A 27,026-nucleotide genomic window follows, 5' to 3' on the forward strand; every position below is an offset into this window, starting at 1 on the left:
CACTGTGTCACAAAACCAAGATATTTCAGTTGACGTCCTGTGTGGTCTGAAACATTTCCTACGGACCGAGAAGGCAGCATGCAACCTGCATCCTTGAAGGAGATGCCTCTTGGAGTGGGAGTGTCCGCTGGGAGACATCACACTGAGCTGATCTCAAAATCAATATTGAAACAAACTAAATATTCAGAGCTTTAGCCAGTTATTCAAAAATACTGATGTCATGGGACTACATTAGCTCAACAGTTAATCCACCCTTCTCAGAACATCCTGACTTGGCAAAAACAATCTTTTTTTCCTTTTATGTTAAGATTATATATTTTTGAAATGTGCAAACTTTCACATTCTTTCTCTGTTCCTTGACACTGCCTGTGTGTAATGTTGGCGGAGAACATTTAATCAACAATTCATTGTGGTTTATTTTTATTTTGTCTTATTTTTGAATATAAGGTTTAGACTAAAATCAGAATTTAAAGAAATCAACATTTTTTTTAAAAAAGTGCATTTTTGTCTGTCAAGTTATACCCCAAATTATGTGAAATAATAAAAAGGATATGACCTCTGTGTACCTGCACCTGTCTTCTGATGTTCCTATTGGCTAATACTTAAAACAACAACATTTAATATCCTCCAATAGCTCACTACATCATCCCTCCTGATTACTCTATGATCCTATTAGCAGTTTCTTAAAAATGATTTAACACATCCACCGGTAAACGGTCACTGGAAATACTCATGTTTTCCAACACCAATCACATACAAAAAGTAGTAACTAAGGAAGGTTGAGGCACAATCTATCACAAGATGTTATTAAAACACGTTGAGTCACAAATACATCCCAAAAGGATAAAATAGTTTTATTTATAGTATCATAAAGGTATGTCTTAACTTGCAAGACAACCGTTGGCAGTATGTACAACATACCTGTAATTTCCATGGAATGGAACAAACAAATATTGATTACATACACACTAATTTACCTCTGCAAAAAGGAAAGAAAAGAAAGAAAGATAAACGTTCCCAGCACAGGCAAATATTCAAAGGGAAGGCTTTTCTTTGCAGAACTGACACCATTAAGGAGTATACAGTGTTATATACTACACACTGAAATTGACTTCCAATAACAAAAATAAAAGGTCACTGCCCTTTAACTGCACTGCGTAACATTCAGTATCCACAAGGGGATTTTTTTTATACCCACATTTTAACTGATGATAATAAAAATAGAGGAAAATAAGTAGCTGAACCTGTGAAAAGTCCGCTAAAACAGCAGGTCAACTTGTTCATCCTCCTGTGCTCTCTGGAAAATCTAAAGCCAAACATGAGTGAGATCAGACATGAGGAGAAGAAATCAATTTCGGTGCGTCACTATAAATAGAGGGATTCATTTGATTACACAAACATTTTTCAAAGACAAAAACTTCAGCCACCTACACTGAATAAGGAGGGTTGCAGCTTGCATAACAGACAGGTTTTTTCTTTTCAAAAGCAACTTCACATTCTTTTTTTTTTGGAAAAGTATGAATATTAAAAAAAGGTAAACTATCCCTAATTACCATTTTGTCAAAGGTCGAAAAAGTCTCACATTTCCAAAGAGATTGCAGAGGTTGTCCAAAACAACCAAAGAGAAAAAAACAAAAACATTATATTTTGTGTAGCTTTACTAAAGCGTCATAACTTGTCCTCTCCACATTTGATTATGAATGGTTACCATGAGGTTTGAAAAAGCTTAAAGTCCTTTACAACTGCAGAGCTGCCTCACTTTTGGGGTCTTTAAAGTTGTTGCTGGGCCACAAATGAAGTGACAAGATGCTTGCCAGGAGGGGAAAAGGAAGGTAGAAGCATTTTATACATAATAGCACCTCTCTCACACAGTCTCCACCTTGTCTCCTGGACTGGCGTTAGAAGGCAGGACTGAATGCGGACAGGTGAGAGGAGTCGGGGGCTGGTGGGCAAAAAGAGTCTGTTTGGAGAGCCGGGGGGAGGCAGCCCGAGTCTAGCTGGGCTCCACGCGCAACTTCTTTCTGTTGGGCGGCTCGTCTGGCTCTGATTCAGAGCTGGAATCGGACCCTCCGTCGAAGGCGGACACCGCGCTGCCTTTACGGTTTGTGTACAAGCTGCTGTCAGAAGAGTAGTTTGTCTGGAGCTGAGTGTTCCCCTTCGCCTTCTCCAGTGCACGGACTACAGTACCCACAGACAGAATGAGAAAGACTCCAGCAGATCTCATCAAATACTGTAGATTTGAACTAAAAGACTACATCACACTTTATTGTAAAAAAAACAACAAAGAAAACCTCATGCGATTCCTCCACTTACCCTGCTGCTCCAGCAGTGCATTCTGCTTCTTTAAGTCATCAATGTCTTGCTGGTGGGTATGGTTTTTTCGCCTCATGTACTGGATGTACTCAGTGGCTTTGTCTAGAATCTGTGCTCGGGAAGCCTGTTTGACAGAACTCTGTCAGCAAAAATTTCAAGAGAGCCATGGGAAAAAGCTGCAGTGTCTGTTTGTTCAGGCAAAACAACATCAATTGTGCAGTGATCACAGTGTTATACATGTACAGTATGCAATTACTTTTAATTAATTACAAAATAAGGGTTAAAAAAAAACAGGACTATTCCAAGGAGTCAGCAACCACTGGCACATATGCTAACACTGACATAATAGTTCAGAGCACAGAAACATGTATTTTCTCATTTTGAAGCACATCACAACTGCACACCTGAATTATTCCAATTCCTGCTGCAACTGGATTTAATTTGAGTGTTGTAATGACAGATAAAATGGAATGTAGATACAAATGTATCTCTCAGCTCAGATAGCGATAGATTTTTAACTAAGGCTGAGTGTCCAGATAGCGATTTTCTGTGCACCAGCGTCTTTTTCAGTTGTTCCCAACGAGGAGAGAGCGCATACGGACGCATACTGACGAATACTGACGAATAGGGAAAAAGGTGCACTCATCCTTATATCAGAGCGCTCTGCCTATTTTGTGCGGCCGCTCCGAGAGGTTATAGTTGAAAATCTTTGAACTTTTCAGAAAAGAGCTGGTATTGTCACTGTCGCTCCTTTTCAGAGCAATGTCAAAATGAAGACAGAAAAGCCCATTTGTGGGAGCAGATAGGCCGGACACTTAATTTTGCAGGTGAGTGCTTTTATCACTGTACACGTTCTAAGTTTGTAGTCAACCCTCTTAAGTTGCTTGGAGCCCTTCTTTTTTATTTAAAACACTGCAGCTCACTATCATGACACAGGATATCATGTCGTCCAAAAGGGCTGCAATGTTTTTTTAATCCACTTGACACAGATTTTAAACAATGGCAGTCCGCAAAACTACAGTGTACAAAGCGAGAGCCATGTTGGCAGTTTCATGCGGTGTCGCTATGACCCTCAGCTAAATATCCCGTCTATACCGAGGAAGTACTCTCTGCATTGGAAAATTAAACAGAGAAAAGCATGTGTTACCAAAAATGGGTCGAGTGGAACCATGCAGTGGAAGGGAGGCATAAGAGAGCTGTACAAGAAGAACGTAATAGAATAGTATTGACTTCCATGGGTACAAACTGAAATAAAGTCTTATAGGGTGGTTGAAAATAATGGACTTGGAAATGCAGCTGATTAGCTGCAGACTTTACCACTGTGGGCGAAACATTTGCAGAGCGGTGAAAACAGCAGTGCAAGATGAGAGAAGCTACGTTTTCACCTACTGGGCATCTGCACCAGAGAAATGCAGCGGTCTCCTGAATTTCATATTGCTTTTACTGACAGATTTCAGGTCAACATACAGTTCACACGCCCTAGGCATTGAGGTGCAGCAAAGGAAATAAGGGCCAATGATTTTATACTGACTGTTTGGCTTCAGCTTTCTTGCCTCCAATGCAAATCAGAGCCATGCCAATAGCTGGCTGACATTAAGGTAGATAAATGGAGAGTCACACTGATAAAGATGACAATCTAAAAGTCTATATGTGAACAAGGTTGCTGCGCCTTGAGATAGCCAGCTGACATATGTCTTAACTTTAAAAAAAAGGTTCAACATATTTGCTGGTTATTGAATTTGGAAAATACATAATTTCTACTCACCTTCTCCCCTTGTAATGCAGGCACAGAATCTCGTAAACCGTGAAAGCTGTCTTTAATGTGGTCCCTGCGTTTGCGCTCCAGCGCATTATGATGGGCTCGCTTGTCTGCCTGCAAAGGGACAGGCAAAGTTTATACCTTATATACATTTATTAAAAAAATAATAAATAAAACACAAAATTAAAGCTAGGAAATCAATCATACTTGAATCTGATGTTTACGCATACGAAGTGAGCCATTTAAAGATGCAAATACAAATACTGCCGTTTTAAATTGCAAATAAATATAATAATTAGTGGTCTTATCTTACAGAGGGTCAGGGTGCGTACATGTGTAAATGTCACTGTCTGGCCAAGATACAGGAGGAACCTGTGGTGAGTACTGTTTGTTTACAAGCGTCTGTCCGTATCTCAGCTTAAGTTGTGCTGTTTTCTTTCAGTTGCTTAAAGGGTTGGACCAACAGCTGACCATCTTAACACTTTGTCCACCAACCGTCCTTCACAGAAACTCAATATTAACCCCAAAGACCTTCTCCCTACTGTTTAAAATGGACTAAACCGAACCATTATGTTCCCAAGCAAAATAATATGTGCACTTATCTGATGATCTGATGGATTGATTGTCAATATGTATTTGTGTAACATGTATAAAACATCTGACACACCGGTTGACATGGGAACTTTTTATACCTTAAGCATTATATGGCTGAGTGAGACAAATAAACGTGAATGCATCTTCTGATCTTGTAATCATACACATTAGAACAAATTGTCAGGTCCAATACAGCAACAATGTATACAAACAGCACACATATAAATAATATAGGATTGGATTTTTCATAGGGGCAATTGCTATATACATTTTTTAATTCAGATATATAGCTGAATGCAATTAATAACAGCTGCCAATAATAACAGCTATATAACAAGAAAAGAATGTAGTGCTATATGAAGAACCATTAAAAGCATATGTTATTTTTCATGTTATGGTTTGACCTGTTTTGAATTGTTCAAAAATGTGGGCTTAACTGGGCAGACAGTAGACACTGGAGATCAAATAGAGAACAAATTATAAATACATGATTTATTCTGAAATACTGTTACTTTCTATTGTTCAGATTTTGATAGAATACCCGCTGTGACTATACCACTGCTGTACTATCATGTTTCTTAAATAACCAAGACACTTTGTTTTCTTAGGGCTATAGGATTTAAACATAAATAGGAAGTGTAGAAGTCCCTACTATCAATGACTTCAGCACATCTGCGCCCACAGGACATCACTAGTTTCTCACACTGCTCTGGTTTGATCTTGGTCCATTCTTCTTCAGTCTCTTCCACAGTTCAGTAACTGTAGTGGGTTTCTTAGCCATTACTTTTTTCGTCAAGGATTTACCAGAGATTATCAATGAGGCTTAGAGCTGGACTCTGACACTTCCTCCTCCAAATTTTACTGACTTCATTAGACAATTTGAGTTCAGTCTTTCCCCAGTCTGACGCCAAACATAATGTTTCCCATCAGACCCAAATAAATTGAACTTCCGCAATGTCATTGAGGGAGGTTTTCTGCAGCAGAAGTTGGGCATCTTGTTCAGCTACATATCAGGGTGAATGCAAATGTTTATGTAAACCTCATTCAGTAACATGCAATACCTTCACTGCAATTGTCTCCTAATCAGCCTGCAACGTTCATGCAAGACAATGTCCCCTGTCACACTGCAAAACAGTTCCTTGAAGCTAAGAATATTGAAACAATGAAATGGCCAGACCAGAGTCCATGGCCAAGAAACCTATTACAGTCACTGAACTGTGGAAGAGACTGAAGAAGAATGGAACAAGATCAAACCAGAGCAGTGTGAGAAACTAGTGATGTCCTGTGGGCACAGATGTGCTGAAGTCATTCAAAGCTGTGGCCTCTACACTTCCTATTCATGTTTCAATCCTATAGAAGAAAACATTGTTGAAAACTTCTCTTCTGACACAATGGTTACGGTTCTCTAATTTTGCTCACTGCTTTTTTTCCACAAAATAAAGGTTTTTGTTTAAAAGAGCCTTGGTTATTTAAAATAAAAATGCTATTACAGCAGTTGTATACTTACAGCAGATATATCAAATCCAGAGCAATAAAAAAAGAACATTATTTCAGAATAAAGCAAGTATTTATAATTTGGTCTCTAATTTTGATCTCCAGAGTATATATACTGTGGCTCTGAGAGGCTCCAAAGCTGGAGATCCCAGCTTAATCAAACGAGGGGGAGGGGAATCCAGGGCTCTGAGAAATATGTGACCAGATCGAGGATCTGACACGATTTCCAATGCATACTCAACTAAATACAGCAGCCCATGTGTGTACAATTAAATGCAGCTAGTTTATAAACCATGGGTTATTTAAATGAGCATGTATATTACAGTATGTTTTAAGTTGCATTTAGCAATAATCTTTTAAATGCAGTGTAGAGTCTTGCAGCAGCACTGGATTCTCGTTGTTGGATAACATATTCTACAAGGTCTAGAAAGCTGCAGGGAAATAACAAACGAACGTGGCATGTCCCTAATTGACAAAACATTGAAAACATTAACGCAGCCCTCGCTATGTTCCTATTTGCAGAGACGTCGTTGGGGTTTTGTTGTGCTTGTATCCATGCAATTACGGTATGATTGCTTGAAGCGGCCAAGATGGACGTTTAAAGACTCTGAAGCCTTAAACAAATTTTCAATTACTACAATAAATTGACTCATTCCACATATCAAATGAAACGATATTCAAAGATCCGAAGTGTATATAATGTATCTAATAGTTTAATTATGACAAACAGCAAAGCATTCTCATAATGAAGTGGAAATATGCTGAGAAGACTGATGATAGCCTAAAACATGTGTATGCATTTTCTAATGGTGTTTTTTTTTTAAAAAAAAGGTACAACTTTGTAGGCGTATTTTATTTTGATTTTGGAGGTGACTACTTGTATTTTTTTCCCCAAAATACACAGTAGAATTACTTAAATTTTATATATTGTCAAATAACAACAATTAATAACATTTTAAGCATAAATCCATTAGGACTTTAGTGCATGAGTGTCCGTTTTGGCCGCTCCCAGCACCTGTTTAACGTAATTGCACAAATAGAGAAGCAACGAAATGGTGTACCGTAATTGCACAAATAGATGAGTAACAAAAATCCAAACGACGGCTGGGTCGACTGAGGTTTCGCACACGACGACTCATTCGACCGCAGTAAAAACAACGCAACTTATTCACCACACTAATGTGTTCGCCTTTAATTAAGAAGTCAGTCAGACAGTTACCACTCCGAAAATACTTTTTTCAAATAGCTTTCTCCCCATTTGTCTTGAAAAAACCCAGCGCTAGCCAAGAAACCCAGCTAAGTTAGCTAGCTTAGCTCAATCAGATAGCGTAGGTTGGCAGGAATGTTGAAGTTGCTGTTTGGCTAACATTTTTGGCTAAGCTACTTCTAGAGGGAAACTAAAGCACATACATCGCTGTCGACTTCGATGTCATCGTTTTCGCTCATTCTTCGGTAAACTGGTACGAGAAAAGAAAGGCAAGCAGCTGTCAAAACAAAGTGCAGCGACAACTGGAGGCAAATACTAAGAATCTAGCACGGAGCTTTCGCTACAGCAGGGACATGACGATCAACGGTTTCTCTACACGTGATTCGCCTACACATGGACGGGAAAACATAAACAGCGCATGCGCAATGGAAACAAGACCTTGTGGGTAATGGAGTAAATCGCCAACGTGCAGTCCCGGTTTGCTCTGATGCTCTCGCTGATGCTCTCGCTGGCATGTGAACTACATTTCCCACAATCCCCGCGGATTTGGACGCGCCCACCAAGAAAATATACCGTTATCTGCCTACAACTTGCAAACACAGCAGCCTCAGGACCTTCCGTGTTATTACACGAATGGATTATAATGTTATTTGTGGTATAGGTATAGATGCATAAATTAGAAATACAATGTCATTAAATTGTCATTAATAAATCAGTGATGCCTTAAACATTTACAATAATTTTTGATTGAATATATTATCTATAAATATACATGCAAACATATATCTGTTGCAGTAAAGACCAAAAATGCACTGTGCTGAAGTCTACTGTTTCAGTGGTCATTGTCAGCAGGTGTGCTACAATAGCTAGACCCTTCTCCCAGCATATGAATATGAGGCCAGATGGTGGCCTAGCTCACTAGTTGCCCTCCCCCACTCACCATTCATGGCTGCACACTTGCCTCCATACAGTAGGACCTTTAAATAGCTTCTGCAGCAAGCTATCACTGCCTATAAACCTACTGCAGCTCTACAAAGATGTGATTCATTATCAGGAATTTGCTTTGTCTAGTTTGAATAAGACAAAGCAAAACATGGGCTGTTACAGCCTTAAAGACAACGTGATCAACAGTTATCTATTTAGACAACAGAGGGTGTCTCTACCCCTGGCATATCAGCTGTCGTGGAAATGATGAATATATATAAATCACCAATGGATTGAGGATTAAAGTTAGACCTATTATTATTGTGCATTAATAGATAAGAAAGAAAACTTGGGAGGGAAAAAAGTTTGTCTTCTGACCAGAGAGACCAAAAATGCATCATTTATAGTTTTAGAAAGCATGAGGCAGATAGTCATATGTGCAGCATCTGACTTCTCAATACAGAATGTGGCCCCCAGGAAGAATAACTGCTGCACATGGACAGATTTTGAGACAATGGTCTCGTGGGTGCAGACATGTGAGTGGCCCCCACCTGCTCTACATCAGAACAAGACAACCAAACTCAGAGAGTCTTAATAAGTCTACTTTTTTTTCATATTGCATCCCTTTTTAGTCGTTATTCATCTATTTATAGTCATTTTGCATCATGTGGTTTAGCATGTCTTTGTGAATGCTTCTCTTTTTGTAGTGGTTATGTACGTTCTGTCATTGAGCAACTCTTTGTGGTCATTTTGTATCTATGTAACCATTTTGTAACTCTTTGTGTATGTCTGTGGCATCTTTGTGATCCCTTTGTGTTGTTTTTCGGCAACAACACACAGGGGCCCTGACTCCTTGGGCCCATGCACCTGTGCCCATAAGTTCAGTAATCTATCCATGCTGCTGCTTCAGCTAATGGAGATTCCAATAAATTAAATTAAATGAAACCTAGATCCAAGTGGTGTAAACAAAGCTATGATCTCCATCTGACTTGTTTTCCAGTCTTTAGCAAACAACATGTAATCTAAATGTACATTTTTTTACATTACAAGTTACAAGTTATTACAAGTTTCCAGATTAACAGTAATCAAAAGTTATCAAAATTTAAATAAATAAAAAAAACGTTTAATGCAAGTTTACTTCCACAGTATTCCTTCACTGTCATCACTGTCTCATCTCTCCAATAAAAGACATCAATAGCTGAAATGGAAAAAGGAAATTGATTGACAGCATCAAAAATCCAATGTTTGCTCACACAATAAGATGGTTAAACAGTGTCAATATGTGGGTACAATCTGTTTGTGTGTGACATACTGTATGTGCCTCACTAAATGAACTGATCTCCTGGATAGCTTTCCTGATAAACATGCCTGTGCAAGCTGTCCACAATATGATTTCCAAGAAATATGCAATTTCACAGTAATTACAAGCAAATGATTCAATGACGTTTGAAGCACCAGGGGGTGAAAATGTACTAATGCCAATACGGAATGAACAGAAATATTTCAACTCAGGATACTTTGCTTGTATTGTGAAGAATTGATTCACCTGATCAATGATAGAACACAATTTTAGATGGGGATATTCATTAAATGGTAATATTTTTTAGAAATACATATAATTTGCCGTTTATGGTTCAGCTCAGATTTCAATACAGATATCATCAAATGGAAATATCTTTATAAATACCTAGAATTATACCTTGCTTTTTAAGTGCTTTGCTCATCCTTAAAACATTAAACAACAGTTTTTTGTTTTTCAAATGGCAAGTTCAAGTTAATATTGTTAACATTGTTAACATTGGTATCTTAAGCTGTTGTTCCTGCTGATTCCATTGAATGCCAGCAGCAGGGAGGTGTGTTGAGGTTTTAAGACTTGACCCCTTTAACTTTGACCTAATCTCTGCCATGCTTCAGATATTAAGGCAACAACATTCAAGCCTCGTCTAACATATCTGATTAGTAGTGTAAGTTGTAAATATAAAGTCTTGGTATACAAAGAAATTCAGTCTCACAGTAAAAGAGGGCCCCTTTTGAAAAAAACAACAACAACTGATAACTCTGCCAGGCAAACTGAATCCTCTGCCTGGTTGCATAATATTAATTGAAGGTCTGTTTCACACATGCAAGTGAGGCCAAATGAATAAAGTGCCTCTTTCAGGGGTACAGAAGCGATTCTATTCTTTTCACATTGGTGAGCCCACCAGTGCCAACATTTCCCACGGTGCCCTGGTAAAAGAGGAACAACTCACTATGGATAGAGGATGATTTCCCGTAATTTGCTAAAAAGCTGGATTTACTAGAATTCAGTGTAACACTTCAAAATGAAAGCAGTTGTGCAAGGAGCTGAACATGTTTCTGGGTGGTTTGGTTCTGGGGTTGAATGCAGTGTTTGCACCAAACATGTGAGCCCATGTGACAGAGAGAGGGGCAGGCAGGGGGTCCAAGAGAAAAGGAGTTAGGCACAAGAATGTGAGGAAGGATGGAAACTAGAGTGTGAGTGAACGCAGTGAAGTTGCAGAAGTTGGTTGGAAATTAAGGTAAGAAAGTACTTTTTATTATTTGCTTTTTGTTGCAATATCTTTTTTTCCCAGTATTTTCAACAAAATTAATTATAAAGTATTGTGGACTGTGGATACAGACTGCTGGTCCCTCTGCTCTCCCTTTTAAGCTGTACACATCATGATATGTGCGCACATATCAAAATGCAGGTGCAGAGTTGTTTTAAACTACATACACACTTTCCATGTGTGTTGTGGAATATGTCAAACAGTGCAATAATATTGCTCTTTAATTATATTTATTAATTAAGGCATGACGGCTGTATCATGCTACAAAGATGATAACTGGACAACTTAATTGTTGGGTATGGCTTATTTTTTTGAAAATGTGGTGATTGTACCAAATTGGTTTGGGGCTGAGTACCACAAACAGGCTGCAGAAGTAAAGAAGTATTAAGAGATGGACTATTGCTTTGATGGTTTTGGTCTTTTTATGGAATTTGTTGGCATTAAGACAAATATGGAATATTACCAACCTTATCAGTCCACTGGAAGAACAGTGATGTTACTTTTTCTAAATAATTGTATTTTAGGGCGCACACACAACAGGCAATTATTAAAAAACTGCAGCTGTAACAAACATTTCCTGCAGGTAGTGCATATTAAAACTAAAACCGCTACTATATTTTATATAGGAGGCACTGTTTAGGATTGTAGAGAATAAAAGAAAAGCTGCAACCCACTAAATGCAAATGGGTGGGTTTGTGACTGAGTTATAAGCCAGTAAGATGCGATGCATTGCATAAAAAATTCTAAAAAAGTACTCAAACGATGTAACTCAAAAACAGAATTAAATTAAAAAGTGGCAGCATTTATATACTACTATTCCCATACTGGGCGGTCTTTCCCCTCCAAGCTTGGGTCTTCTACCAGAGAGCTTGAGGGTTCTGCACAGTATCTTAACTGTTCACAGGACTGAGCTCTTCGGACAGAGAACTCAGGGATATATATACTATATGTGTGTGTGTGTGTGTGTGTGTGTGTTTGTGTGTGTGTGTGTGTGTGTGTGTGTGTGTGTGTGTGTGTGTGTGTGTGTGTGTGTGTGTGTGTGTGTGTGTGTGTGTGTGTGTGTGTGTTTGTTCTGTAATTAATTTGCTGTTATTTGATTTGCTTTGTGTGACAGGTGAAAGCTGCAGCACAGTGAACAAACAGTGTTGGGATGAGCGTGACAATGAATGTGACAGAAGTCTACAAGGGAGTACCTAACATGTATAGTGAGGGAAATGTCTCTGGCAATGGAAGCATGGGTGTCCTGAATATCCCCCCCGCCCTTAACAAAGCCATCAATATCCTCACCATGGCCATCCTCTTCATCACCATGATATCCCTCGGCTGTACGATGGAGATTTCTAAAATAAGGACCCATCTCTTTAGGCCAAAGGGAGTAGCCATTGCACTTCTGGCCCAGTTCGGCATCATGCCCCTGACTGCTTTCTCTCTAGCAAAAATGCTACAGATGGATCCCATCAAGGCGGTGACTGTGCTCATCTGCGGCTGCTGTCCAGGGGGCAGCTTATCAAACATTTTCTCCCTGGCTATGAAGGGTGACATGAACCTCAGGTAAATCCTCATTAATGTGTTGATGCCTGTCCTGTTGGAAGATTATAAATGCCTATAACAATTTACTAATGTAAGTCAGCACAACTGGCTGTCATACCCCAGACTTACAAAACCAGACCCTTGTTTCTCCTCTCTCTGACTCCCTCCCAGCATTGTAATGACCACTTGCTCCTGTGTCGCTGCACTGGGTCTGATGCCATTGCTGCTCTATATCTACTGCCAAGGCTTCACAGGTCTGGAAAATGCTGTACCGTACGTCGGTATCATCTCTGCTCTCACGTTCACCCTTGTGCCTTGTGCCATTGGCGTTGGAATTAATCACTACAAACCAAACTACTCATCAGTGGTGAAAAACGTGAGACTTCATAATCTATTGTAGATAGCCCTTTTTTGCCGCAGACATTTCGACTTGTTAGATGAGGAAAAGCCAGCAAGCCCAATAACAGGACCCTGAAACTGAAGCAGCTAAATGCCTGTTGTTGTTTTTGTCTTTGTTTTCCACAACTAGTTGTCACGTGGTGTTGGTTTAATTTGTGGTCCAAATGAACAGGAAGCCATAATCCTTTAATGCTACCTAAGAGCAGACCTCGAAGTCTCCACATGTATTTTGCCACATTTTGAAATAGGGAAGAAGAGAGAAGGTTAATCATACTTTGATGCTGAGCTCCAGGTAGCATTTAGAGGAGATAAATTGACTCACAATTTTTCACTTTCTTGACAGGCTGGTCTCAGCATCCTGATAGTCTCCAGCATCATAGTGTTCAGCATGGCTGGTATTGCCATCAAAGATGTACTATGGATGGTCCTCACAGCTGATGTTCTGGCTGTGGCTGCACTGATGCCACTGATTGGCTTTATGCTGGGATATGTCATGTCTGTCATATGCAGACTGAGTCCACAGTAAGTGATTACACGCTAGATGGTTATCTGTGAGTTGAAATTTGTGAAATAAACTTTTCCCCCTCTTGTGACCCCCAAGTTTAACCTTAGGGGGCTGATCCCCAGGTTAGAGTCTGTAGTGTTTACATCATATTATTTCCATTTCTATGTTATACTCTACTAATACTATACTACATTTCAGGGGGAAATATTGTGCTTTTTACTCAACTACATTTATCTGACAGCTTGTGGTTACTATACGTACTACTATATGAGTTTATAAAATATGATGTTGTTAAAGATAGGTATAACAAAAAAATACTACACATGCATCAGTAGTAATAATAAATTCTAATAATAAATAATTTCTCCCTGGGATTATTAAAGTATTTCTGATTCTGATAATCAAATAATCAGTAGTAAAAAAATCTGTAGTAATAATCAAATAAATAATAGTGTATTTTTTTTGTTTTATAAGTACTTTGATGCAATTCAGTTAAATTTTATTTAAAGTGCCAAATCATGACTAAAGTTATCTTGACACTTTACATATAGAGTAGGTCAAGAACGCAATCAATGATTTATACATAATTTACAGAGACCCAACAATTCCACCATTAGCAGCAACAATCTTTAATTAAAATACTACTAATTACTATAGTTATTATTACTATATACAGTATTAATCTAGCAACCATGTGCACACAGTGGCCTTCCCTTTCACAGGACAACACAAAGACAACTTTTACTTTTGATACTTGAAGTACATTTTGCTGAAAAATAGCTACGTACATTTCAAATTAGATTTTTTTTAAATAAGTGGAGAAAAGCTTCAAACAATTGAAACTTGTAAAATAAATCCTGATATTCCAATTAATGTCTACCAGTAGCCATGAAAGTGTGCATCACAGTGCGAAAAATAAATAATGTAATATCAAAACTAATGACAAGTGACTCACTTCTTTTTAGATGCAGCAGGACAGTCTCCATGGAAACAGGGTGTCAAAACATCCAGCTGTGCACTGCCATCCTGAAAGTGGCCTTTCCCCCTCAGGTCATTGGGCCCATGTTTCTCTTTCCTCTGATATACTACATATTTCAGTGTACTGAGGCACTTCTCCTGACCTTGTGCTTCAGATGTTACCAAGCATTCAAGCCACCAGCTGAGGGTAAGTGTCACAGCTGCCTTTGTGTTTTTGTAGAGAGAGGCTGGAAGGAGGGCTGGAGGGGTCAGAGGAGCAGCTGCAAGTCGATAAAAAAGTGGCATAATACATTTCTGCAAACCGCAGATACGTTCATACATTCTCTCACCCAAACATGACCATGCACCCAGACCTTCTGCCTGAATTAAAGGTTTGGGGCTTCTTATTGAAAGCCCAGTGCATCTCATACAAACCCACAAAAAAGGGTGTCAATTAAGTTTCATATCAATGTTTCTGTGGTTTGCAGGCAAATACAATGGCAATATCTTTTTCTGTCTATTCTTATATCACCCTTCTCGTACCCAGACGGTGTTGAGGTTAAACAAGGGGAGGTGAAACAGCCATGACGTCACAGATGAAAACCCAGCGAGAGGGAAATGAAGAAGGGTAGAATCCTACCTCCTGATGATGCAGTGCCCCCATTGTCTCCGTATCATCCGCACATTCTTCACGAAGGCCTGATACTGACAGAAAGACTGTTGATTCACAACTACTTATAGGCTACTTTAATTAGTGTTTAACCAAGTTCATACAACATTAATTACAGATAATGCCTGTTGAAATAAGAAGTCAATTATCAAAAAGATTAATATTTTGTATTTATATTTTTGTAATAAAAACATGTTTTGAGATTGAAATATGCTGATTTTATGACTGACTCCTTGAGATGACTGAATATGTTTATAAAATCTATTGACATGTCATATGTGTATGTTATCAATTTAAAGAAGGGTCAATCTCAGATGTTTCAAAGCAGTGAAATGAAAAAAGATACAGCCAATTTGAACATCTCAAATAATATTTAATCAAACTGATCCAATGGTATATACAGAGTAAACTTAATTTAAAACTTTTTACATATATTAAAATAACATCTCCACAAAACACAAAATAAATCAGTCCAAAAGAAAAATGAATGGACAGTCAAACGAAGTGAACACCTACATTACACTTATCTGTACACTTACTCATTTTTTCGTGTAGGAGCTTCCAAACCACATTTACAGCATCACATATAACGTGCCTGCAGTAGATTCAAAACTGAAGTGTCAAAGTGAAAAGAGCTGTGGAAGCATCAAAAGAAGCCATGGCTGATCAACAGCGTTCTGGACACAAATAAATTAAATACACACCTTAGTTTACACTCAAAACCGAATTTTCCAAGCAGCCTGAATAAATTAAGAGAATAATATTTCCTGGTGTACAAATGATGTGTCTGACAAAGCCACACATAATATCACTAAGAAGCGGAGGCATTTAACTGACATTCATTTTTAAATTTACATGTTATAGTTACCTGTGCATAGAAGTGGAAAGCTAAGGCCATTGGGGGAAAGGGTATGAAGAGAATACATGTGAACGCTTTGCAAGGGTGAAATGTGTTAAATGCAGGCCTGAAACAACAAGTCTCATAAAATGTACGCCCTCAATTCAATGAAAACACAGCAGAGTGAGCACTTAGGTGCACAAGCAGCCTTAAACTGTACAGTGACATGTGGAATTACTTGAATAACGCTTAATAACACCTTAAATAATTATTTATAAATTACAAAAATCTTGACAAAAAGATGATGCTCTGAGGGTGCATGACTTGGACAACAATCTAGATTACCTGGCCATCATGCATCTTTGCTGATGTGCGTCTTGAATGACGTGATATGTAGTTAAAGAAAAGTTAACAGTAAACAAGACACTGAAGAGATTATTAGCTCCCAAAATGAGTTTGCAAGCTTTGCCCATTCAACTGAAATACATCAGTTTTTTTTTTTCTCCCAAAAGCCTTTAAGATACACTCCTTCAGGACGTTCCTTTCTGTTTTTGTTCTACATCTTCAAACTGAGCTTCAGACATTAGACGTACATACATAGTGTAGGAATTCCTATAAAAAAATGTAAGCATGTATGTACATGAGAATCCCTTCACTGTTCTCCTTTGGGATGGACTGAGGAACTATTCTGAGTGACCCACAGCTTCACTCAGAGCCTCTTTAGTTGGCCTTGTCTGTGTTGACAGCTGTGTGCTCTCAAGAGGCATCCCGCTCACCAGTACAGGTCAGTGATGCTGGTGCTCTCGGGTAAGTCCAAAGGCTGCTGCATTTTTCAGGCCTCCTTCAGCAATGGCATATCTGTAGAAAACAGACAAACATCTACATGAGTACAAAGTGATTTAAAGTTTTACTTTAAGTAAGCAAAATGGTTGTTTGAAAAGGGCTTTACCATCAGAGTAGTCCATCTCAGAATCCAGTGACAGGCTGTGTTGGTCGCTGCCTGCAGACGGCCTTCTATGTGAGGTTGAAGGAGCTGCAGCACCTGCGTGCTCCAGAACCCAGGTAGAGGATGAAGGTAAGGGTGAGGGTGATGAGGAGGATGAGGACGGGTGGACCACAGCCATCTCTGACTGCTGCTGTTGTTTGAGGGAAGAAGGCCTAGAGGGGCCAGCCTCTGGCACTGTGGCATGCTGACCCTCAGACAGCACTATCTGGACTCGAGACTCAGAGCTGAGGGCTGAGGCTGCTCTATTATTCACGGCTTCCTCATATGAGGGCAGAGTCACCTGGACTCCTTCCACCATGATTGACACGGGCTGGCCGGACACACCCTGATCACGTCTAGGTGTAGAGGACCAGAACAAAGTTAAAATGGGTCAACTCACTTCGACAACTCCTTTCCTGAATGTAAAGTGCCATTCATATATTTTGAGGGCAGACTCACCGATGGAGGGACTTCAGTTTTGGCTGCAGAAGTACAAACAGCACCACCAGGAGCAGGATTAGGGCCACCGAGCTGGCTGTGGATGCAACTATGGACAAGGCGGGCATCCCCAACGGTAAAGTTGGATTGCGGTCTGTGAGACAAGATAACATTCAACACAGTTATGAGTAGATAACTTACTGGAATTATTTATCCAATTGTCCAAATGTGACATGTTTTTACCTTGCTCCATGAGACAGCTGAGCTTCATTTGGCTGTCCCATTCTCCAAACTGACAGGTAAGGTATTTATAGTCCCCCTTCAGAACATAGCCTTCATCGCAGAAATATTCAATCACAGTGCCATGAGAAAGTCTTTGGCATGGGGCGGGGTGGCAGGTGTAGCCTCCGTTCTCTGGCTGAAATGGAGTCTGGCATACTGTCCGTGGAAAGAAAGGAAAAAAATAAATAAATCAGATCCAGTGTTGTATATTTGAATCTTATTGGAAGGACAGGGACTACTTTGTGTATGAGTCTCCATTCCATTGCCTCTTCTTTTCAAGCTCTACATGCTGCCACTACCTTACATTATGGAAAACAACTACATCATTTGAGGAGGTTTGTCTTTACCATCACTGCGTATACAGCGGGGAGGTTCAGAGGACCAGTGTCCCAGTGCAGAGCAGGTGAGAATGCTGGGTCCGTCTGGCAGGTAACCAGGGTCACAGCGGTACTCCAGTACTGTGCCCACAGGGAATGAGCTCCTGTTGGTTTCTGTCAGATTAGTTGAACCGTGCTGCACTGTAGAGGGTCTTATACAACCTTAAAAAAGGAGAAAAACAGTCCCAAAAATACAGTTAATAACTGGAATTAATAGAAAATACAGAATTTGTTTATATATCACTTTGAAAATAAACAGCTTTACAGAGTAAATAAAAAATTAACAAAATTAAAATAAATAAGAAAAGACCTTAACATAAGAATGGTTGTGGTCTGTGAGAGAGATAAACAGCTGACACAATAACTACAGTACTACAAACTCATTATTTATCTAATAGTTCAAATGTGATGGCTCCATGAGGCAGCCGATCGGTTGTCCCATTTCCCATAATGACAAGTATGGAATTTATAGCCTGCCTTCAGACCATAACCTTCCTCACAGAAATATTAAATCACAGTGCCGTGAGAAAGCCTTCCACATGGGGAGGGGTAGCAGGTGTAGCCCCCGTTCTCTGGCTGATATGGAGTTTGGCATGCTGTCCAATAAAAGAAAGGAAAACAATAATTTTGTATCTGTTCTAATATAATATCTTGTGTTGGCTCCATCCTAAGATCTTCTCAGAATGCTACAATCTGGGCAGCGTGTTGGTCATAAAATGGCGTTGTTTTTTTGTACCGCAGCTGCTGGATGTTGATAGAAGAAGAAAATGTGTCTCTGACCTCTTGTGGAGTTGGTTTGTATGATTCGAGCCCCAATATGTCTCTGACTGCATTTACAGGAAGACTTGCTAAATCCAAATCAATGTTATTAATGTAAAGATGTTTACCATCACTGCGTATACAGCGGGGAGGCTCAGAGGACCAGTGTCCCAGCGTGGTGCAGGTGAGGATGCTGGGTCCGGCTGGTAGGTAACCAGGGTCACAGCTGTACTGCAGTACTGTGCCCACAGGGAACAAGCTCCTGTTGGTGTCTGTCAGATTAGTTGAGCTGTGCTGCACTGTAGAGGGTCTTATACAACCTTAAAGAGAAACAACAGTCAAAAGTACAGTTAATATCTGTACTACGTTTTTAATAAAGAGCTTTTGTTTATATATAGAAACATTTATATTAGCAGGTGCTTTACAGGTAAAGGTAAAACAGAGTTGAACATAGATAAAAATAGATTTTTATTTACAAAAGAACAATTACATTTTTTTACAACTAAGGAAAAGAGTTTAACATAAAAATTGGTTTTAAAGAAGGTTTAAAAGAAAATTTGGGGGGCATTATTTTACTGACATTTAACGGTTTACCACCACTGCATTGACCTATAGATAATTTGGGGAAATGACCAACCTTGGCTCACACAACTGATCTGCATGGGGCCGTCCCACTGTCCATCCTGACAGGTCAGGTAGTTATAGTCTCCACTGAGAACGAAGCTATCATCACAGAAGAACTCAATCACAGTGCCATGGGAAAACATTCGGCAGGGGGAAGGGTGGCAGGTGTAGCCCCCATTTTCTGGTTTGGAGAGGGGTAGACAGGCTGACGGGGGGAAAATGTAAATTACCAGTCTAATTTTAAAGTGCACTGTACTGATTTTTTTAAGCGTATATGTAAGCAAAACTGTCTGAAAATCATTACAGAGAATAGCCGCTCCCAACACAGTCACTCGTCATTACTTTATAAATCTATAAAACACGGTGACGGGCCGAATATCTTACCACCACTGCGTATACAGTGAGGAGGTTCAGAGGTCCAGAGTCCCAGTGTGGTGCAGGTTAGGATGCTGGGTCCGTCTGGCAGGTAGCCAGGGTCACAGCTGTACTGCAGTACTGTGCCTACAGGGAACGAGCCCCTGTTGGTTTCTGTGAGGTTTACCCAGCTGTTCTGGACCATATAAGGCCTTACACATCCTGGGAAAAGAAGACCAAAGAAGAAATTCTGTGAAACTGTTCAGGTTTTTAGTAGAATGAATACAACAAATATTTTGAGCCTGCTTTGATGCATTTTACACAGTGAAGCCACCAGTAGAGACACAAAATAACCTATGTTAACCATCTGCACTAGAAAGTCTTTGCAGTATGCTGAGAAAATGTCATGTTAGTCCTTGTATTATGTTAACATTGAAATATCTTGTAGAACTTGAAAATTTAGTGAAAGAGTGGTGATTAATGTCCTAAAGACCGTGAATCCATGACACATTTTACAGCATTAGTCTTCAAGATACATTGCCATGGAGCAAAGTGTTAATGGGTACATAGAGCAACCAACAAGCAAATTGTATTTCATGTGGACTGGCCATGCCATTGTGGTTATCCAATAGTGCTGGGTGATAATTTATCGTCTTTGAATGGTTTTGCTTTTCCAACAACTGGCAACCTTCCAGTCACAAGCTGTTCCAATCTTTACACCAGCATACAACTGAATACAACTATTGTCATAATCTGATTACTCTGGATTTTTGTGCATGCATGTAAACATACTGTATTCAGTGTATAGCTGGAAACATTTATTTATTTATGTTCTATAATTTCACTTGAAACGTTTATATTCATTTTGTTTCTATATCATCTGTGCTCCATGTAGACAGTATGCATTCACCCATGTCATGGACGTTGCTTTGATAACATTTTATTTTCCAATGAGAGAAAAGACACATAGTACATAGAAACAATACAACATAACCCATTATGCTTTGTATAGTATGAGCATGCAACAGAGCACTTTGCCTCTTACCTGACCCGTGCCCAGTGGACACTGCAGTTAGTACCAACAGCAACAGAAAGGACCGTTCAGTGGATGAGGTGTGGGCCCAAAAGGCTTTTGTTATTGACTCTACCATTCCATTGCACATCTTCCCCCTGCAGTCAACTCAATCTGGTATGATCAGAAAATAATAATGTAATTACAAATAAGGTATAAAATACATCATTATGAAAAAGCAATCCCCATCACCATAGCCTTGACCATAAACTGTACTCTGCAGAGCTTGGACAGCTGCCAGCGAAATGGGTGTGATTGTGGTACAGTATAAGCATTTAGCAAGCTAGAAACCGATGTTAATTCATCTTTTCAATGCCGTTAACGGTATATGTTTCCCAAATCTAAAATATAAATATAGTTTTACAGTCTAAGCGACTACACACCCATTTTCCATTTGCTATGATAGCTACGTTTAATAACGTTACAGAGAACGAGGCCAAAACATAAATATAACGTAAGCATAGTTTCATAACGAGTGTATAATGTTGGTAATAACCAACTAGAAACTATACTTCCAACTATAGATCATTTATATCCAACAGAGCACACAGTGGCTGGTTTTCATTGTTATGTTACAGTAGCTACCTGGAATCATCAATATTACCCTTCCTAGCTTGCGAACGCTAACTAGACGTGACAATGGCTCGTTGGTTAGCGTCACTTACCACAAAAACACGGCCTCGAATCCTCCACCCTAGCTTTCTCACACTGTAGACATTTATCAACAATATCTCAGCAACGTCGACGACATTTAACGTTATTGTCGAAACGACGATGATATGATTTAACAAGCCCGAGCGGTACTGCTACAGCTAACCGCTAGCTAGCTTGTTACGCGCTACGCTATCAGCTGAGCTGCCTCGATCTCGTCCAGTGGCCATAGTAACAAATGCATATTTCCATAGCTACAACATCCGGGGGTGTTTGCGTCCATAGTAACCAAAACATGGGCGAACAAACTCTGGACGCTTTCTGTTGATGGTGGTTTTATTTAGCGAACAGCAATTTAATGTTAGTAAATATCTTTTTTTTGGGTCGTTTTTCTTGTTGAAATACAGCTTAAAAAAAACTATGGAAATTATCAGAGGTAGTTTAGATGACATTTCTCGACCTGCGTCGACTGAGCAAAAAGGTAGCCGTGTGTCGAGCGTGTCTTTGCCTCATAGTGACAGAATTGGTCCTACAACTCCATTTGCCCTTGTTGTTTTAACCAACGATGCTGCTGATATTCAGGTATTACTACATTGGCATTAAAACATTCATGATTAGTGTTTTACAAAATTGGACAATTCCCCATAACTTAACAATTCTCTGTATATCCAGAGCAGCTCTAAAGAAACTACAGCTAGATGTCCTGACAAAGGTAAGTGTTCTAATGGAGTTTTAGGATGGTTAAGTTTTAATTAAGTTACCCCACACACTCGATACTTTTTTTTTGCATCTTTAAGGTCAGTGCCACACTGAAGTTAATGATGAAGAGAAGGAAGATTCCAAACTACAGAGAGCCATTGAGGAAATGAGACGACTTGATGAAATACTGTCTGCAAAGATCTGCATAGAACAAGAAGTCAAGCGTCAAAGGAAAGAACTTCAAGCAAAACTCTGGCAAGAGTTCCTGGTAGACACAGTCTTAGTTTGACTATAAAAAAAGGCACTCTTATCACTTATGATGTGATGTTATAATGTGTATTTTTCTGCAGCAGAGTAAGCCTGAACGTCACTCTGAATGTGCCCAAGAAGCCACAAACACAAAGTTATTTTTGGCTCTGGAAGCACCCTCTGGTAAGCATAAGCAACAGTAGCCTATACAGATGAGCAACAGTGTTCAAAAGTTGAGAACACGCAGTTACTGTGAGAGATCTTGAATATGTTTTTTTGATTATTATTATTATCTCAAAGGGACAGAAGAGGAGGATCACTATGTGCCTGTGTTTGAAACTCAGGTTCCTGACTGTGAGCACAACAGAGACAGCCAGTACCTGGAGCAAAGTGAGTTAACGAGAATCAAACATGAAAGAACAAGCAGCACACAAATGTCCATGTTATGAAATTAAGGTTCTGAGTTGTACTTCCTAGATTGTGCACTTGATGGTGCCATGAGCTCAGGTCACTTATACTTGTTGTTTTCCCCCTTAATGGTAGGCTGGTGCAGACAGTAGTGCACTAACTCAGTTTTGTGAGAAGAAGTGAATGCATTTAATAGTTTACCCATGAACATTTTTTTAATAAATAATGTTGTTGCTTTTTATGATATTGATCCCCTGTGGGCAGGTTGGCTGATGTTCAGGAGGGCTTTAACCTCTTACACTTGTTTAGCTCAAGCATGGTGTCCATACCCTCTATCTAGCATTAGAGTAGGCTAGTTTTTTAATTTCACAGTTTTAAGATTATTTGGGCATCTGAAAACTCATTAATCATGTGGATCAGATGATGGGATAAGAACTGATTGTTGAAAAATGACTCCCATAGAAAGTATGCCATTTTTAAAAATCAGATCTGAATATTTACTTTTTAGAATCTAAAGTGTGGCTTGCCTGACAGGGGAAAAGAGGCCAGAAAGCCCAACAGAATCATTTGAATTAGGTCATGAGGAGACTGAGGAAGAGCATTATGAAGGCAGCCACTTTGGAGCTTCCACAGGCAAGAAAAAACAGAAGGACTTCATCAAGAGAAACATTGAGGTATGTCAAAGTTCATGGTGGGCCAAATGCAGTGTTGGAGTATATATCGCATGACTGAGAGCAAGTCTCTCGACTGTTTGTTTTTCCACTGAGAAAAACATTTGTCTCTAGTTCAAGAGAAAGTCATATTTTAAGCTTGCCAGGGTACCACTGAAAATAATAGCTAAATGTTACACAAATAATACATTTCATTTTCTTTATTCCAAATGCAACAGCTAGTAAGTGGTGAAGGGGACCAAGTGCTTTTAACTCAGGCAGAGAAGGAGCGTCTGGCCGAGCTCCTCCGAGAAGTAGACGAAGAGGAAGAGGACAGTGCCAGAGGCACAGACAGTGAGGTAGGCTGACATGAAGCTTTAACAGACAACATATGCTGCAGGATGAGTCTCTTTTTCAAGTTCCTTAATACTTCCCTACTTATGTCAAGAAGTCTTATGGGGAGCAGCAGATTATCCCATCCACTGCTTCTGCTACCAACATTTTTATCAAATATGAACTACATTTTAAACATTGTATGTTGATTATTTATAAGAGCAAATATTGCTCCCAGTGTTTAGCAACAGCCTTTAAAACAATCTCTGTGTAAATAAAGTGTTCCTTTTATGATCTTAGTTCTTGGAATCGGGGTCATTTGGCCTTCAGAATGCAGTTATTGAACACATTTAGTGGCTCAACCAGACATTGGCCCTTAGAACAGCACATAAAATTGGTCAGACATCCATGTTTTGATGACCGCTTGGCAGCTCAGACGGCCTCTGGGCAGATGATTCTGACTCCTCAGAGCAGTCCAGATTATGAACCAGATGTCAAGTGCCATATGCAGTTCACACGGAATGCTGCATGTTATGGATTAATTTCATTATCACGTTTTTCATAACAAATTAAATTGGCCAGGAATTTAGGCCAGGATCCTTCATATAGCCCTAATATCACCTATTGCCTCCACAGCGAGGACGTGCTGATAGAGCTTAAAGCCAAAAGACTGAGGCCTCTTGTTTTTCTTTGAGGATTCATCTGAGACCCCTGGAGCAGTAGACTATTTCACTGTAAATCTATATTCATCTTCAAATGTTTTTTCAATATTTTTATTGTTAATATATATTTTATTATTTTATTTTATATTTTAGTTTGAATTTGCTTTAATAACCCCGTTGGCAGCTATGAGGCCAGTTTGAAGTCAGATGGGATGGAGCCTGTTGGGAAGCGAAAGGGAACATACTTACCTTTCACATACGGTTCCATTTAGCTTGAACCCGACAGTTCTGCATCCATGTGACAGCTTGCCAGAGTTTTTTTTTTATGTCTTCCTGCTCTATTTATGATGTTTGCCTTGACTTTTAGAACAATACTGCAGTAATTGTGGTGGTGCTACCAAACTGAAGGGAACACAGATGCTCTGGGTTTTTTTATTGGCTGGGCGAAGACTTCCTGTTATTGCGAGGTGTGCTATCATGAATGGTCATAATGGTGCAAGCATATTATTTATGTCACCAGGACTTTGGCTGTGATGCATCTTTATTTCTGAGACTTCACTTAGTTCTTGACAAAATCCCCTGGGACGCATCAATCACAAGCGTCTGCTCACTGTTGACACTTTTTTTTGATGGTACCGACTCTAATCCTAACAACTTCCACAGTTTTGTGTAGTTTTGGTAATCGGAGGCAATACATTAATAGCAGTCATCGCAGAGAGTTTTGGTGCTGCAGTAGTGGATGCAAACTCTTGCTTTATCAAAGGATAAGTTTGATATTGGTAATATGCTTATTTGATTTCTTGTCGAGAGTTGATGAGAAGACTAATACCACTGTGAGTGTTAAAAATAAAAAAGATCACTACCTTTCCTCATGCTAAATATAAAGCTATAGAGCCAGGGGACGATTAGCTTACTGTAGCTTAACATAAAGACTGGAAACGTGAAAACAGCTAGCCTGTCCAAGTGTAACAAAATCCTTCTAATAGCACCTCCAAAGCTCTCTTTCACCACAATATGTCTAGTTTATTTAATCTGTAAAAATAGCAAGTGTTTTTTATTTTGCAGACAGACCCAGGCTAGCTGGTATCCCTATTACTAGTTATGCTAAGCTAAGCTATCTGGCTGTAGCTTCATATTTACCATAAACGAGTGAAAGGCTATCTATCTTCTTGGTAAGAAATAAAGAGAGCATATGTTCTTTAAATTCAAACTATTAGTTTAAAGAGGGCATCAAAAGGTGGATCCAGAATAGTGCCGAGTCAGCCTGGTCGACAGAAAAAAATGTTGACATTGTACATTTTTGCAAACCACAGATACATTGATGTGAAACTTATTTGGCCACCTTTAGCGTCTCTATAAGATTCACTGGGCTTTCAACTAACTCCAGTGTAAAACCATCCATGTCAGTTTTAGGCTAACTTAGAACCAAAACCACACGCGTTTCCTAAACATAACCAAGTAGTTTTTGTAGCACCTTTCTAGTCTTCTGACTACTCAAGGTGCTTTTTATACTACTTGACACATTATGTGGTGCTCCACCAGGTTGATAGACCGACCCCTGTGTCTGCAGTTTTCTTCTGCTTCCCTCTCAGAGCGCTTAGAGGTCACAGCTGTTTTCTTTGCAGAGTCGTGATCTTCTTTGGCATGAAAGCCTTACTGCAAGATCTTATCTCATCACTGGACTTTGATGAGTTCACCACCCATCCACTGTTTCCCATAGAACATAAGGAGAGTCTCATTGGGAAATACGTCACTGCGAGGAAGAGGCAATTGTCAAAGTTTTGGCAGGAGTGATCAGAAATAAATACCAAGTGCGAGAGTCAGACTTGAACCTCCTCCCTGTTCCAGACATCACTGTCACTAAGTTGTTATATAAGCAATAGATTGTTGATCAGTCTCCTATTAAGGTTGCCACTAAATGAAGCTTATAACCCATGTGGGCCATGACTAATTCAAGCAATGATTCTCTTCCAGGAGGACAAGTGGGCTATGTCAGTCCTGACAGGCCGGGGTTACACCCCGAAGCCCTCTGATCTGGAGCAGCTGATTGACATTGACTCCAAAATTCACCTTCTCCTTCCTGTTGAAGAATTTCTCTCATTGCAAAGCTCATACACAAACCTTAGCATGTTCCAGGTACGTATCCAACAACACTAATCTAGATTTACATTTATATAGAGAGCTGTTAACTCTTCAGACACCATCCCAGGCTGCAATGAGGAAGTCTTTTTACAAGGTCAGCTCAGTATGGCATCGATGGCAACATCTTGTAAAATCTTTTGTTATTGACCCTCAGGGAGTCCCTCCCTAATTCGTAAGTGGGGAAAAACAGTATTGTGTAATTTGGAGCTGACTCACTTTTCCATCCTCTTTTCCACATTTCCGTATGAAGGCCATAAAAAACCTATTGTGCATTATTTGCTTCTCGTAAATTTAATGTAAAGAATTTGCTTTGACCATTGTTATTTATCTTTTTGCCTATTTAGACTTTTTTATGTGTGATAATAAATATTATGTCCATTTCCTGAGTTACATATACAGTATATACATATATATTCAATACATTTTGAATTTTCTTTTTTACTGACTAGTAATGCTTTAAATACTGCACATTGTGTGAGTTTAAAGTATGATTTGTACTACTCAGACAGTGGAGAACCAACTTAACACATATTTATAACTGTAATAAATGTCCAGGCCTTGGTCCCGGGTTCGAGCGTGCTCCT

At 39.4% G+C, this 27,026-nt stretch overlaps 4 protein-coding genes across 5 annotated transcripts in view; 2 read left to right on the forward strand and 2 right to left on the reverse strand.

Annotated features, from left to right (window-relative positions):
* Positions 1-829: 829 nt before the first annotated feature.
* On the reverse strand, positions 830-7,731 carry LOC310955140 (protein max-like). 2 transcript variants are annotated; one of them, XM_083924897.1, is made up of 4 exons: positions 7,571-7,731; positions 4,079-4,186; positions 2,314-2,437; positions 830-2,178 (listed from the first exon to the last, which is right to left on the reverse strand). In XM_083924897.1, exons 1-4 carry the CDS (start codon positions 7,604-7,606, stop codon positions 1,994-1,996), a joined length of 453 nt encoding a protein of 150 aa, XP_083781023.1. In that variant the 5' UTR covers positions 7,607-7,731; the 3' UTR covers positions 830-1,993. The 2 variants fall into 2 exon arrangements, with proteins under 2 accessions (XP_083781023.1, XP_083781022.1); XM_083924896.1 differs by having other exon boundaries at positions 2,314-2,452.
* Positions 7,732-12,020: 4,289 nt separating this feature from the next.
* LOC310954910 (hepatic sodium/bile acid cotransporter-like) lies at positions 12,021-14,837 on the forward strand (the record flags this gene model as incomplete). Its single annotated transcript, XM_083924599.1, has 5 exons — positions 12,021-12,409; positions 12,560-12,764; positions 13,131-13,309; positions 14,258-14,457; positions 14,797-14,837. 5 exons carry the CDS (start codon positions 12,021-12,023, stop codon positions 14,835-14,837), a joined length of 1,014 nt encoding a protein of 337 aa, XP_083780725.1.
* Positions 14,838-15,349: 512 nt separating this feature from the next.
* Positions 15,350-21,508, reverse strand: LOC310954385 (sushi domain-containing protein 4-like). The gene is made up of 10 exons (XM_083923820.1): positions 21,314-21,508; positions 20,622-20,762; positions 19,607-19,798; positions 19,236-19,427; positions 18,727-18,918; positions 17,810-18,001; positions 17,424-17,618; positions 17,202-17,334; positions 16,707-17,098; positions 15,350-16,615 (listed from the first exon to the last, which is right to left on the reverse strand). Exons 2-10 carry the CDS (start codon positions 20,737-20,739, stop codon positions 16,590-16,592), a joined length of 1,632 nt encoding a protein of 543 aa, XP_083779946.1. The 5' UTR covers positions 20,740-20,762; positions 21,314-21,508; the 3' UTR covers positions 15,350-16,589.
* Positions 20,894-27,026, forward strand: part of fsip1 (fibrous sheath interacting protein 1) — a gene marked incomplete at both ends in the record, with an annotated part of 30,158 nt that continues 24,025 nt past the window's right edge. Inside the window, 8 exons of the mRNA XM_083924600.1 lie at positions 20,894-20,908; positions 21,972-22,011; positions 22,097-22,266; positions 22,349-22,430; positions 22,548-22,637; positions 23,190-23,329; positions 23,545-23,664; positions 26,275-26,436. Of these exons, the coding sequence (XP_083780726.1) occupies positions 20,894-20,908; positions 21,972-22,011; positions 22,097-22,266; positions 22,349-22,430; positions 22,548-22,637; positions 23,190-23,329; positions 23,545-23,664; positions 26,275-26,436 (819 nt within the window). The remainder of the gene's footprint in view (positions 20,909-21,971; positions 22,012-22,096; positions 22,267-22,348; positions 22,431-22,547; positions 22,638-23,189; positions 23,330-23,544; positions 23,665-26,274; positions 26,437-27,026) is intronic.

Source organism: Echiichthys vipera, assembly GCF_963691815.1.
Source record: "Echiichthys vipera genome assembly, chromosome: 12".
Classification (NCBI taxonomy): Eukaryota; Metazoa; Chordata; class Actinopteri; order Perciformes; family Trachinidae; genus Echiichthys; species Echiichthys vipera.

Bases quoted from the DNA above. Each gene is read 5' to 3' on its own strand.
- LOC310955140 (XM_083924896.1), bottom strand. From the start codon at position 7,606: ATGAGCGAAAACGATGACATCGAAGTCGACAGCGAT. The intron at 4,187-7,570 runs GTATGTGCTTTA...GTCCCTTTGCAG, and splicing joins ACATCGAAGTCGACAGCGAT to GCAGACAAGCGAGCCCATCA. The intron at 2,453-4,078 runs GTGAGTAGAAAT...TTTTGCTGACAG, and splicing joins CTGCATTACAAGGGGAGAAG to AGTTCTGTCAAACAGGCTTC.
- LOC310954385 (XM_083923820.1), bottom strand. From the start codon at position 20,739: ATGTGCAATGGAATGGTAGAGTCAATAACAAAAGCCTTTTGGGCCCAC. The intron at 18,002-18,726 runs GTAAACATCTTT...TCCTTTTTTAAG, and splicing joins CCGCTGTATACGCAGTGATG to GTTGTATAAGACCCTCTACA. The intron at 17,099-17,201 runs GTGAGTCTGCCC...CTCTACACCTAG, and splicing joins AAACTGAAGTCCCTCCATCG to ACGTGATCAGGGTGTGTCCG.